A 13045-nucleotide genomic window follows, 5' to 3' on the forward strand; every position below is an offset into this window, starting at 1 on the left:
TTAGAGTTTGGGTGTAATTGGGACAAGGGTAGTTTAATTGTAATTGGACTCTACCACTTTCCTCCATTATAAATAGGGGTTCATGTACTCTGATTACAACAAGTCAATGAAGTATTTCTCTTTTCCATAAATTCAATAGATACAATGGAGACTTCTATAGAAGGAGCTGGCCAATCATTCGAGATGTTGTTATTGCCATGGTTTGCGCATTTCACCACAAGGGCATAACATACAATAGCTAGCATGGGAGCATTGTTCATTGCTCTAGTCCCTAAAAAGGCAAATGTGGAGCGAAGCAACCATCGGACTTCCGCCTTATCAGCCTCGTCATGAGTACATATAAGATTATTGCTCGCCTATTGGCCCATTGTCTCAAAGCGGTCTTGCCTCTGGTGACTCATCATGGCCAATGTGCTTTTATCAAGGGTAGGAAAATTCTCAATTCAACCATGGCAATCCACGAGCTCATCGACTTCTTCAATAAATTGGGCTTGCCCAGATTTGCCCACAAACTCGACTTTGAAAAGGCATTTGACAGAGTCAATGGGAGCCTCCTTGATGATCTTCTTGAAAGAATGGGATTTGGGCAGAAATGGAGATTTGGGGTTAACAGTTGTATATATTCGGCATCGTAGTTTGTGGTTATTTCAAGGGCTCTTGTGGTATCCGTCAAGGGGATCCCCTCTCCTCAAAGTTGTTTAATATCATTGCTATATACCTTTCTTCTATGGTCTACACGGCCAAATAAGTTGGTTAGATCCCTCCTGTTGCACCTTTGGCTGTGTTTGATATACCTATTCTCCAATTCATAGATGGCACTATTTGCTTCAGAAAAGGTACCATGGACCAGATTCAGAAACTGAGGGCCTTACTTGGCATCTTTGAGGTATCTTCTGGGCAGTAGATAAATTGGTGCAAGACTATCCTCCTCGGATACCACAAGATCCTGATTATGTGCAAGAAGCTGGCCCAGACTGACTGGGCGAAGCTGCAATGGAGGAGCACATGAGTGGCGTTTTTCGATGAGTTATGGCAAAAGGGATAAGAAGGGTTGGGAACATGGGTCCCGCGCCAAAGCAAGGAATTAGAGGTGAGGATCTTATTCCAACAGGCGCACCAAACAAAGAATCGGCATGAGGCGGGGCTTGTAGAGACCAAGCAACAACAGCTGGATGGTGGGGCAAAGAGGCATCATAACCCATCAAGCGGTTGTAAGCGGAAGCCACAGTAAAGTAGCCATTAGACCAGGGCATCCAAATAAGCACATCTGGAGTGGAAGGTCTGATTTTGATACTAGCAAGATCAGAATGAATGCGGGAAGCCTCCAAAGCCTCATCCTAAGTAAGTCTTCTATGGAAGTGGAGATTCCAGTCACCCACTTGATGCCAAAATTGAATCAATCGAAATTGTGAGAAGGGTGGAGAGGCTCAAAAGAGAGCAATAGGATTCACGCTGACAATAGGATAAAGAAGCTCCGTGCCCGACAAGTTGAACTGACTTCCCACTGACAATAGCTGTTTTTCAATCTCTTCGGCTTTCTCACTCATTGGGGGATGGTTCTCCATCAACACTTATCAGGACGCTGATATTGCCTGGAAGCTGTCTGTTCCCCATAAAATCAGATTCTTCATTTGGACAACCATCCTGAACAAGATCCTCACTACAAATAATCTCCACATACGGGGTAACTTCGGCCCATGTAGCCTTTGCGCCCTCTACAATGTTGAGGATGAATCCGTTGGTCCCCCCCCCCCCCCCACAAGATTGGAAAGCTCCTCCTCTTTGCCTGCCTTGTCCACATTCCTTGGTGCCTCTAGCTTGAAAGAAACAATTGTCAGTTCAATTGCAAATTTAGCAACGGGGATGACACTGTCAACAACATCATTGGCCTTATCTCCTCTTGGCTCCACACCAGGAAGAAGTTCTTTGCCCTTACAAATGTCCCCCTCATAATCAATTGGCGCACTCTCGTTCAGATGTCACCCCCCCCTAGAACCCTTGCCATGGTTGAGTGGTCTTCCCCTCCTCTGAGGGTCATCGAGCTCAACTTTGATGGTAGTGCTCTTGGTTGCCCCAGCTGGATTTGGTGGCGTTTTTCGGGACTCAACTGGCTCCGCTTTCATCACCTACTCAGGCCCTATGGGAGTTGTTGACTCTACTTCGGCTGAAGTTTTTGCCCTCCTCCAAGGGCTTATCATTTTCCGAGATCACCTTTTTAGCCCTTTGCTCATTGAAAGAGATTTTAAAGTGGTCATTGGCTAGTGCTCTGGCTCGCAATGCCCCCTTGGAAACATTGTTCAAATTTGTATTATATTTTTTACAGTTGTTTTAGGTGAAAAAAATGGAATGAAAATGCCAACATCAGTCATCCAAAAATCCAGCTCAAGATCTAGGCAGGACAAGAAAAGGACATCATCATATTAATCAATGCCTACGAAGTAAGTGAATTGAACATATTATATTTTTAAGGATCTCAAGTTTCTTTTTGTTGTCAAAATGTGAATATACAAAGATTTCTTAAATATTAGCCCATTAGGTAAAAACCTACTCAACATATTCTGCTCTGTATCACTAGTTGGCTACCAAGTTTTGACATTTTCTACAGCAGGAATGTATGTTATGCTACAAATCAATGATTTTCATGAAGTAATCATTCTGATATCCAGCACACTCTTACAGCCTTCCAATCACATTTTTTTAAATGGTGCTAAATTTTATTAAATCAAAAGCTCAGAAGAGCAAGATTACAAAGGGGGGAAGCCTTCCCAAACAATGAGAGATTGCTGGGAGGTTTCGAATTTAGCCAATTTATCAGCCAATTTATCTAATCACATTTGAAGTCAACAATCTAAGATCTAGCAACATCTTGTTGCCTTCCAACTGGCTTTTTAGTAATAGTTGGCCTTGCTTGTGTAATTTTTTTATCCCCCTTTTATTTCTTAATAAATTTAAAAAGTTCTCCAAAAAAAGAAAAAAAGGATCTCTTGGCTAAGAGAATAGAAAATAACTGTGAAGGAGGTGCTGTACCAGTATGCTGATACTGTCATTGAATGTGACACCCAATTCAGTCATCAGAACAAGGATTGTACCAGCAATATAAGCAGCCCACCTAAAACAAAGGCTCAACCAGTTATAAACATGAAGTATGAGCATTCAGCAACAAAATAAATGACAAGAGATGCATACTTCTGGGCTGGATCTTGGGCAAAGAATGCTTTTGCTTTTTCATATGTTATTGGCTTCAGACCATCCATCATATCAGACAAGTCCATGTCATATGTTGGGGCACGGTTACTCAATTCTGACCCAAAGGATACCTGAAGTGCATAAAGAAATTATGGCGTTGATGTCAAAATGCATTGAGCTAAAAAGAATATCATGAGATGACGGCAGGCAACATGAGTGTCACCAGTAAAACACTCCAAAAGTGTAGAGATGAATAGAAAACAAAACCAAAGGGCTAAAGTTCTTGATAAGATAAGATCACACAATTTGCACAACAGGGCTTGGTCCTTGTCCTTTGGCTTGCTGGCGTGCTAGTGCATGTTTCCAAAGCTTATGCTTGCTGGGGTGATTCCTCTGTACAGCAACATGGCAAGCTTCTCTAATTGGCATCTGGAGGAAAATAAATTGAGTCAAACACATACCGAAGTAAAACTTTAAAATAAAAAACACAGTATCTATAAATATACTTGAAAGATTTAAAACAAGTAGAATATTTTTAATGGAAACCAAACATTCTGTCAATGTAACCAAGTATTTCCCTTCTTAGAGTTCTAAAAGTTGATCCATCATATGATCCTGGGAATATAACATTTTCTTCCATGTTGATTACACAAATGCACCTTTTTTGTCTGTGAGACTAGAACATAATACCTCAGACGAGAAAGGCTCCCAAAATGACTCTGGAGCCAGAATAAGCGCAAAATTCTACACAATGTTATAAAAAACAACCCGCAGAGGTGACCTGGTCTGGTCAAACCCTGGTGAATGGGTTTGACTACTAGTTGACCCAATATGACAACAGCTTGACATTAGATTTGGAAAAAATTAAAAAAAGAAAATCGGGTCAAAGGGGGGGGGGGGGCACCCCTCTCTCCTTCCTTTTGCAGGTGGAAGAAGGACCCCGCCCTCCCCTTCCTTTCCCCAACATCCCGAAGAAGAGAGCCCCCCCCCCCTCCTGCTGCCTTGTGGGGAGGCATTTTACCCTTTGCAATACAACCTGGCTGATGCGCTAATTCGGTTCATAAGCAATTAAACCAGCAAATTGTCAGTCAGGTTTTCAACCTTTCCCTGTTTTTACATATATTTAAACAGAATAAGGCACTGGCTCCAGTTCAACCCAGTTCAACTGACCAGTCTGGTCCGTGTTTTAAATCACTTGTTGTAGTTACAAAAAAAAAAAAGCATCAAATTCAAGACATTCCCAAAAATATTGGACCCAAATCATCTTTTATATGAATTTTGTCTTTATGGGTGATATTGAGACATAACCCACAACAGAATATGTTGTTTCCACAATTTAAAGTTCTGAGGTCTCACCATAACACCAGGTAATTCCCTGAAACTAGATAAATAAGCATTTTAATCAAATCCATTGTACGTAAATTAGCAGAAATTAATAAACCTAGGATTTTTTTGCATGATTTCTCTAGGATGAAGCATGCTGCTAACATGTATATGAGAAAAGAAGCACAGAAGCTTAGTAAATGAAGAATACAAGTCACCCTAGAAAGTAAATTAGCATGTAATTTGGGTGGCCTAACACTTCAGAAGTGACATGTAGGATTGATGACTACTGGCTTATGTTGTTGCTAATTTGCATTCTGTAATGGAGGGAGACTCTTTTCCACTTCAGATTGATTGAATAATGTTCTTGAGGTTTGTCTTCTCGGCCATGCTGTATTTTGATGTATCTTTGTACTTTCTTCTCCTTCAATGAAATTCACACATTTTTTCAAAAACAGATGTAAGATTGACGACATATTGTCTCTTTATTTTAAAACACTTCAGTAGCATGTGCAAAATTTCCTACAAGAGGGTCCACTCGCCTTGTTTTGGCACTGATGGATGGAACTCATTTTAGCTAGGAAATTTACTTCCAACTCATATTCTCTGTCCTATTGCTCTAAACACAAAATGGTGGCATCTCAAAGAAGAGAATCTGAGCCACACTTTTTTTGCACATCATTGAATTGTTTGTCCTTTCATAATTCAGGAAGAAATTTGTGCCAGAACAGGCTACATGTGTCACAAGCATTATGTTCAAAAGAAAGTTAAAACATGCATATAATTTGCATAAAGAATCTAATGTGGAATGATAACACAGGCAAACAGATGAACAGAAAGATTACCTGCAAAACAAGACTTCCTGAATAGTCTGCAATTCCCCCCATGACATCTAACCGTCCAGGTGCCCTTGTGACAAATATTTCTTCCTGAGATACATTTATGAAATAACTAACACTAATGAATAGTGGCAAAGAATGTGTACAACTGGATTCAAGCATATTCTGTAATCATTCTACTGAAATTTTTGTTCTATTTCCCTGGTTCTGATAAAAAAATTATGGCAGAGTTCCAAGCCACAAGACAAGATGAATATAAAAGTTTCTTAGCAGAGGAGACCCCGAGGTATTCACTCAAAAGGTGTCGCTAATTCCACCAGTGCCGCTTGTCAGATGGGACACATGACAAAGACATTATTCTGGTACACAGACTTATGAAGCAAGCAATTCAATAATCAGCATACCTCCCAGTTAAAAACTCCAGCAACGGCCATATGCTCCCGCTGTAGACGCTTCTCAGAAGAATCCACTGCCTGATCAAGTCCAGCTAAGGTATTGAGAAAAGAAACTGTATCAGGAAGACTAAGGAGGTTCCCATGAAGAATCTCAAAGCTCCCAATGCATCTGCAGCAAATAAAAGTGAACAAGTATTAACAGAATATACATATAAAACTGAGGATACAACATGTATCGAAAGCTTTAAATAGAAACTCACGATTCTGCAAGCGAACTTTTCTCAGTGGCTTCCATACTTGGGTGTGAAGGTCTTAAACCTAGTTCATTTTCAGCAAGGGCATACCAATCTGGTACACTGATATCTCTGCCAAAAGCTCTTTGAAGTTGATAGCCAAGTACTATTGCATCACTCAGTCTCCTCACCCCACTTAACTACATTGCAAAAGGGAGATAATCAACACAGTATTCAGAGTAACATGTTCAAACATTGACCATTCTATGGTATTAGAGTTTTTTAAGAAAATTGTAGAAAGAAAATCACAAAAATAGACAGCAAGATAGATGTTAATAGTAAAAGAATATCATCAGAAACTGCACAATAAACTGCCAGTTGAAACTTTACCCGCCACAAACATGTGGGATCTCTTATACCCACATATAATATGTAGCAATTCCTAGCCAACAGAGCATGTCCAGATAATACTTCTAAATTTTAATACACAATCCGTTTAAAAAAAATTGTAATACACATTAGGTGTAAACATAAACTTTTACGCAAGCACTTTCGGAATTGAAAAAAAATATATATCATAAATTTTTTTTAAAATCCCATGAGAAAAACACCAAACAATGATGGTGGAGATCAATTTTAATTCAAGCTAATAATTAGAAAATGACCTCGTATTCAGTATGTAGAAGGTAGCCACAACTATGTTCCAATTTCTAAGCCAGTTTATAAGTTAAATTCTCATTCTTAAACAGTCGAAGTGTATTAGCTTAAACGTCCTATTTGATCACTTATGTAAAATAATTTAAAGAAGCCAGCTGAGAATCTAAAGAATAGTTGCACATCTTCCCTGTTTACTTTCTCTCAAGTATTTCTTCCTCTTCACTTCTCCACCTTTTATCCTGTTTGTTTGTCCAATACATTCTTTACATGTACTAGCGCATAAGGTTTGATCCTTGTGTGCTTTCTTTTTTTGTAAACAAAGCTCATTTTATATAAAAAAATAAGGGATCTGAATGCTTAAATAGCAATAATACATAATCTTCATCTGCCCTGGTCATGTGAATCATGGTTGATGTTGAAATTAAATCTATGTTTAATTTTCTCATAATCATAAAAGTGAGATACTAGCATCGTGGCAAATAGGGTGTATTTAGTGGCAATCTTGTAAATTTCCTGACTTTCCAAAGGGAACTTTTTATAAAAAAATTTAAATTTTTACATTTATGATGTAATTAATTTTCTGTATATTTACATTTTTTAATTTTTTAAAATTTTGATATGGTAATTATTATAGTTGGAATAGGCTATGGGCCGTGGATTTGGCCCAGATGCAGGGACAGGGACAAGGCAGAGGCAGGGTTTGATCATCACAATTTTTCATGGCGACATGTTTCAGGGTTGGGTTCGCTCGGTAGTGCTAGGTTTTCAAAACCCCACATTGAACCCAACCTGTGTGCACCCTTGTAAGAGACATTGGAAATATCAAAGGGTCAAATGAATCTTCAGCACTAGATTCTTTGATATCTCTAACAAAAGATTTTTTTTAAATTTCTCTAATGAGAGAAATTCCGCAAAAAGAATCATAATTATGCTAAAACAAATCAATGAAATATGTAATTTATTTTCCCCTTTAAGTTGTAAATGGAATCACATTCCGCGCTCTGCTAATCACCTGGCAGACTCCCAGGCCAAGGCGGGCATTTCTCTCCAACACTTTGTTGTGGAGATAGGCCCCCGGACCTAGGCTTGTATTTTTTGCTCTTTTCTTCTCAATATACTCACTATTCGTAAAAAAAAATTATGCTAAAAATTCAGGAAGTGAATACCTTATGTGAAGTGTAAATTTTTCCCGCAGCAGTATCCTGTAGTATGGCAGCAGCTACCTGGAAAAAACAATTATCACTATCTTCCACAAAATCAACAAATTATTCCATATTTCATATGATACAGGCAATCCATACATATGCTAGGGGTACATGTGCCCACTGCATATCAATATGCATTAGCCTATACTAATAGATGCACAACCAACCTAAAGTAAACAAATAATTTTACACCTTAACATGTATCAATACAATGGAATCAGGCAGCTGAAAACTGAATTGAATCAGAGAACCAAATAATAGACATTTTCTTTATGAAAAGTTAGTAATAGATTTCATTCTCTCAAATCGTATGTTATCTAATAAAGCAGTTTCCAATGATTCCCAACCCTTCTAATAAAAAAAACAATTGCCACCAAAAGTCCTGAGAAACCACTAGAAAATAAAATGACTGTGTAGAACATACCTCTCCACCATTGATCCCTCCCTCATAAGATGGTCTTAGTGAAAGTGCACGTTCAAGATAAGGCTTCCAGTGTCCAGTGAAGAGATCCCGTCTAATCATCTCAACCCCACACTGGTAGTACTGTTATAGGAAAATGGATGTTACACATGACTGAATCCAATAAACCATGGAATTTTCTAGGCAAAGTAAAACAAACAAGAGTCACAATTACCTCAAGCATATTCCGCAAAAATGGCTCTTCATTAAAATAGTCTCTCCTTACAAACACAAAAGGTACCTTATAAGCCAAAGCTTCACTGAAGGTGCCATATCCAATTTTTCCTGAAAAAGAAAAATTTAAGAACATCTAGAAAACCTACTTTCTTTCTAGTAAAATCACTATAAAAATTTAAAATATCCAGTACCAAGCATGCAGTCAGATGCAGCTATCAAATCGGGTGTATAAGCATCTTTTGACAGCTTGATATAATTAGGAGGAAACTCTTGGTTGTCAGATGCACCACAGACCTATGAAAGATAAAACGTTGGAGTTTATCCACTTAACTAGAAAAAGATTACAAAGAAGCAGTAGAGATGATCACGTAAAACTTAAGCAAAAAACTCTCACCAGGCACAACCAACCAGCAGGCAACCACTCCTGCTTCAAATGCCAGCCTGCAGGCTACAAGTAACCCATGAAAGTATTAAAAAAACCATCAGGAATAACAACTTCCAAATCATCATGTGAGCAGAGGTTAACATATGAAAAGGCCACAGAAAGGTATTAGTAAAACCTCAAGAAAGAAGCCAAAGCCATCAATAGAAAAGAATATTTGATTATACCAAGCAAAAAAAACCAAGAAGCATTGAGAATTGGCATTTTTTTTCTAGTACTAGTATTAGCAACAGGGGTATAATTTTCAGACATCTATTTAGCTTTAATTTCTTAGTTCTGTGCTGGAGAGCATTCATGTAACTACAAGTATTTGTCAGTTTAGTACATACAAAGGTAAGACAAAAGCACAATATTATTCCAGAAAACCCTCCTCTCTCTGCCACCAGCTCCATTGCTCTTATTTTTCTTTTTTCTTCCTTTCTTCACTCTTTGACTGAGACTCTCTTCAATCTTCCTTCTTCCTCTTATCTATTGTACAGATTCTATATCCTTTTTAACCGCTGTGTCATCGAGATTTTTTTACATAGCCTGAAATAATCAGCAAAGACAAAAATCTGCCATAAACTCACGTCAACTCATTGTCTCACCTGTCCGCCAAAATTAAAAATAACCACTTTCACATCTTCTCCAATTCCAAGGTCCTTCCTAACCTGCAATTCAGATATTGATTAATTTTGAAAAACATATATTCAAAGTATCTCCTGTAATGTCATCATGATGCTAGATATTTGCTTAAAATCACCTCAGCTCTGGATTTGTGTAACCTTCTTACAACAAGGGGCCCATCAATAACATCACGAAAAGCAGGCACTGCAAAAACAGCACCTATTTTAGATCCAGAGAATAACTAGAGTACAGCATTAAAAAAGACCACAAGAAGTGTTAATCCTCCAAAGTTAATATGACTCACTGGGACAATATCCTGGAAGTCGTATGAGGAACTCACAGTAAGAATAATCATCAGCAATCTGAAAGTATATCCAAGAGAAATAAGGGAACTAATAGCCACAAGACAATCATAAATTCAAATTAATATAAACCAAACAAGCGTAAAAAAACACTTATTTCCCAAACTAACAGCAACAACAACAGAAGGAGCATATCTGACATCAATGCACTCTACCAATTATGCTTACTGATGAAGCTATAAAGAAGAAAAGAATTAACAACTAAATATATGAATAGTTGATTCACATGCACTTTATGGTAAAACATAGTTTTCTGTTCATAAAGCATATGTGCCCAAGAGATTCAAAAAATAACTGGCAACTTGATATTGAAAGCTAAAGTTTCTGTCAAGAATAGTGAGATTTCGTTAACAGAAAGAAAAGAATATGAACGTTTACAAAATCGAAGCCAGCCTAAGCACAAGGCCACCAAAAAATAAAACAAAAGCTTAAAACAACCACATAAAACAGAGGTAAAGACAAAAACAAGTGAAAAATAGAATCAATCATCCCTGGTCAAAGGGTTAAGTGCAGCTCTCGACAAGATGTGGGAGAGTGACACCCATCCTAGCTAATGAATCAGCTATCCCATTCTCATGTCTAGTAGTGTGGCACCAACTCACTTGAAGACCTTCACAAGCTGCTGCAATTTCATCATGAAACACCAATACCTCCAAGACGAAGTCTTCCCATAAAAAAACCAGCCAATCACCACTTGAAATCTCCCTCCATGACAAGAGGATTGATCAGCAATTCTATGACCACAGAGAAAACCTCAAAGTTCTACCTTAGTAGAATGACAAACCCCAAACGGAATAGAGTACACATGCAAAACTGTCCCCAGAAAGTCATGAAAGACAGCACACCACCTACAAGGCCCAGATTCCTTGGGGTGTTCCCATAAAATTTAATTTGATCCATCCTTTTGGGGGAGGCTTCCATTGGAGAATCTAACAACCCTTGGAATCAACAGAGAGAACCACATCTTCCAGTGTGTTCTCAGGACAACACTTGTGAAATGTGAAAGCAAGGGAATTTACTAATCTAAAAGTATGTAATGAATCATTTGCTCAATAACCCTACCAAAAAAATAAGAATTGTTCTTTAAAATACCAAAGTTTCTTTCTTCCCACAAAACCTAGAAAGTTGCATATAAAATTCTTACTCGCAAAATTTTCCTCTGCTTTATTTATTTATTTATTTTTGAAATGATACTGAATTTTATTATGAGAGCTCAAACGAGCAGATTACAAGAGGGAAAACTTTTCCAAACAATGAGAGATTGCTAGGAGGTTCCGAATTTAGCCAATTTATCAGCACAAAGTATTGGCTGATCTAGGAACGAGGTTCTAATTACAATGAATGGATGACAAAATGTCAGCAATACAATCAGTGATTGGCCAGTGGCGCCAAGGAGGGTAGTTATCTTTTGAACACCAGCTGATGACAGTCTTTGAGTCGCCTTCGATAATCAGCTTGCCATGAAGCCACTCTTTAAAGATTTAGAGGCCGAATAGAAGAGCACTCACTTCAGCAGTATTTGAATCAGCAATACCCACCGGCCCTGCATAGGATAGAATAGGGTCTCCACTGCTGTCTCTGAAAACACCACCAGCTCCAGCCGGCCCAGGACAACCTAAAGCACTGCTGTCAAAATTGAGTTTGGTGCAGTCGTAAGGGGGAGGATCCCAAGCGGCCATAACCGGTTTCCTACAGGGACCCACCATGTGCGCAATCAAACCCCAATTTTCTCGAAGGGAGACGCCCGACAAAGAAGCAAACTCCTTCCTAGAATGTAGCCAACTTGAGATAAGGCCCACTGCCTGAGAAGCTATATTATCCGGGTTGCTAGCCTTGGAGTTGAATCTCCGGTTTTTTCGCTCGAGCCATATATACCATGGGACATGGGCAAGGCATGCCAAGAGAATTATCTTGCCCAACTTAGGAAGGCATATCCCCATAACCATCTCAATGGTTCCGAAATGGTCCTGATGCAGCCCCATTTGGAAACCAATCTTCTGAAATATCTTCATCCAGACTTGCCAAGAAAAGTCACAATGTAAGAGAACATGCTGGACTGTCTCGTCGCACACACCACAAAGGGGACAAGTGCGATCGGGGGCCGTGTAACCTTTTTTATGGAGGTTGTCAGAGGTGAGGATCAGATTCCTGATGATCGTCCACATGAAGAATTTGATTTTACTAGGCACTGAAAGCTTCCATGCCAAGTTTGCCTTGTGCTCATGCATGTTGTAATCTTGTTTTCTAATGTGAGAGTAGGCGGATGCAGTTGTGAATCGGCCATTAATGCCGGGCTGCCATATCAGTTTATCAACTGCATGCTCATGAATAGTAGTGTTGTTGAGTCTGGAGAGGAGAGAGCAAAAAGCCATTGTTTCCTCATCATTTTTTCCTCATCATTTAGTCCTCGGCGAAACGTGAAACTCCATGAGCGATCTCTCCAAAAATCAGCCACTGAGCAAGAGAGGTCCCTCACCACCCTAGAGAGCCCCGGGAAATCCTCAGAGAGGGGGCGGGGGCCACACCATTCATCCGACCAAAAGAGGAGGATCCTTCCGTTGGGAGGAGATTTTGAATTGCTTTCCATACAGGGGATAGGAGGCGAGTAGCGCCATCCTCCCTCCACCAGGCACCCGAAGGTTGAAGATAGAATCTGACCGTATTGCCCCATAGGTTGTTATGCTTGACATTGAAGTTCCAGATCCATTTGAACAAAAGGGCATTGTTCATCTCCTTCGTAGGCCAAATGCCTAAACCACCCAATTGCAGGGCATGCAAATATCTTTCCAACTCACCAAATGATATCTGAAGGTGTCCTCTGATCCTCTCTAGAGGAAACGTAGATGGATGGCGTCAATCCTGTTGCAAACAGAGGCCAGACAGTGCATGAATGATAGTAAATAGTTTGGCAGTCCTTCCAAGCAAGACTTGAGGAGAGTGAGTCGCTCAACAGTAGATAAAAGCTTGCCTCTTCTCAAATTTCTCAATGAGGGGGGACCAGAGCGTCGCCGAAGGCCAAGAGTCAAACAGTGGTAGTCCAAGATATGTAGCTGGCAAATTTCCCACTGAACACCCCAAATAGTCAGCCATACCCTGAAGCACCGGTGAGTCAATATGATAGCCTAGGAGGGTGGATTTCATCCAGTTAATATTTTTACCA

The 13045-nt window shown here is 39.4% G+C and overlaps 1 protein-coding gene across 1 annotated transcript in view; it reads right to left on the minus strand.

Moving 5' to 3' along the window:
- The window catches only part of LOC137936032 (L-arabinokinase-like), a 47221-nt gene that overhangs the window by 12779 nt on the left and 21397 nt on the right, over positions 1-13045 (minus strand). The window contains exons 7-20 of the mRNA XM_068780532.1: positions 9828-9885; positions 9660-9727; positions 9505-9567; positions 8870-8923; positions 8667-8769; positions 8474-8583; positions 8263-8382; positions 7800-7856; positions 6004-6176; positions 5753-5912; positions 5355-5438; positions 3490-3615; positions 3187-3317; positions 3028-3109 (exon numbers count right to left, since the gene is read on the minus strand). Coding sequence (XP_068636633.1) covers positions 3028-3109; positions 3187-3317; positions 3490-3615; positions 5355-5438; positions 5753-5912; positions 6004-6176; positions 7800-7856; positions 8263-8382; positions 8474-8583; positions 8667-8769; positions 8870-8923; positions 9505-9567; positions 9660-9727; positions 9828-9885 — 1389 coding nt within the window. The remainder of the gene's footprint in view (positions 1-3027; positions 3110-3186; positions 3318-3489; positions 3616-5354; positions 5439-5752; positions 5913-6003; positions 6177-7799; positions 7857-8262; positions 8383-8473; positions 8584-8666; positions 8770-8869; positions 8924-9504; positions 9568-9659; positions 9728-9827; positions 9886-13045) is intronic.

Source organism: Aristolochia californica, unplaced genomic scaffold, assembly GCF_029961685.1.
Source record: "Aristolochia californica isolate CCGP_79_NKW_82.1479 unplaced genomic scaffold, dmAriCali1.0.hap1 SCAF_7, whole genome shotgun sequence".
NCBI lineage: Eukaryota > Viridiplantae > Streptophyta > Magnoliopsida > Piperales > Aristolochiaceae > Aristolochia > Aristolochia californica.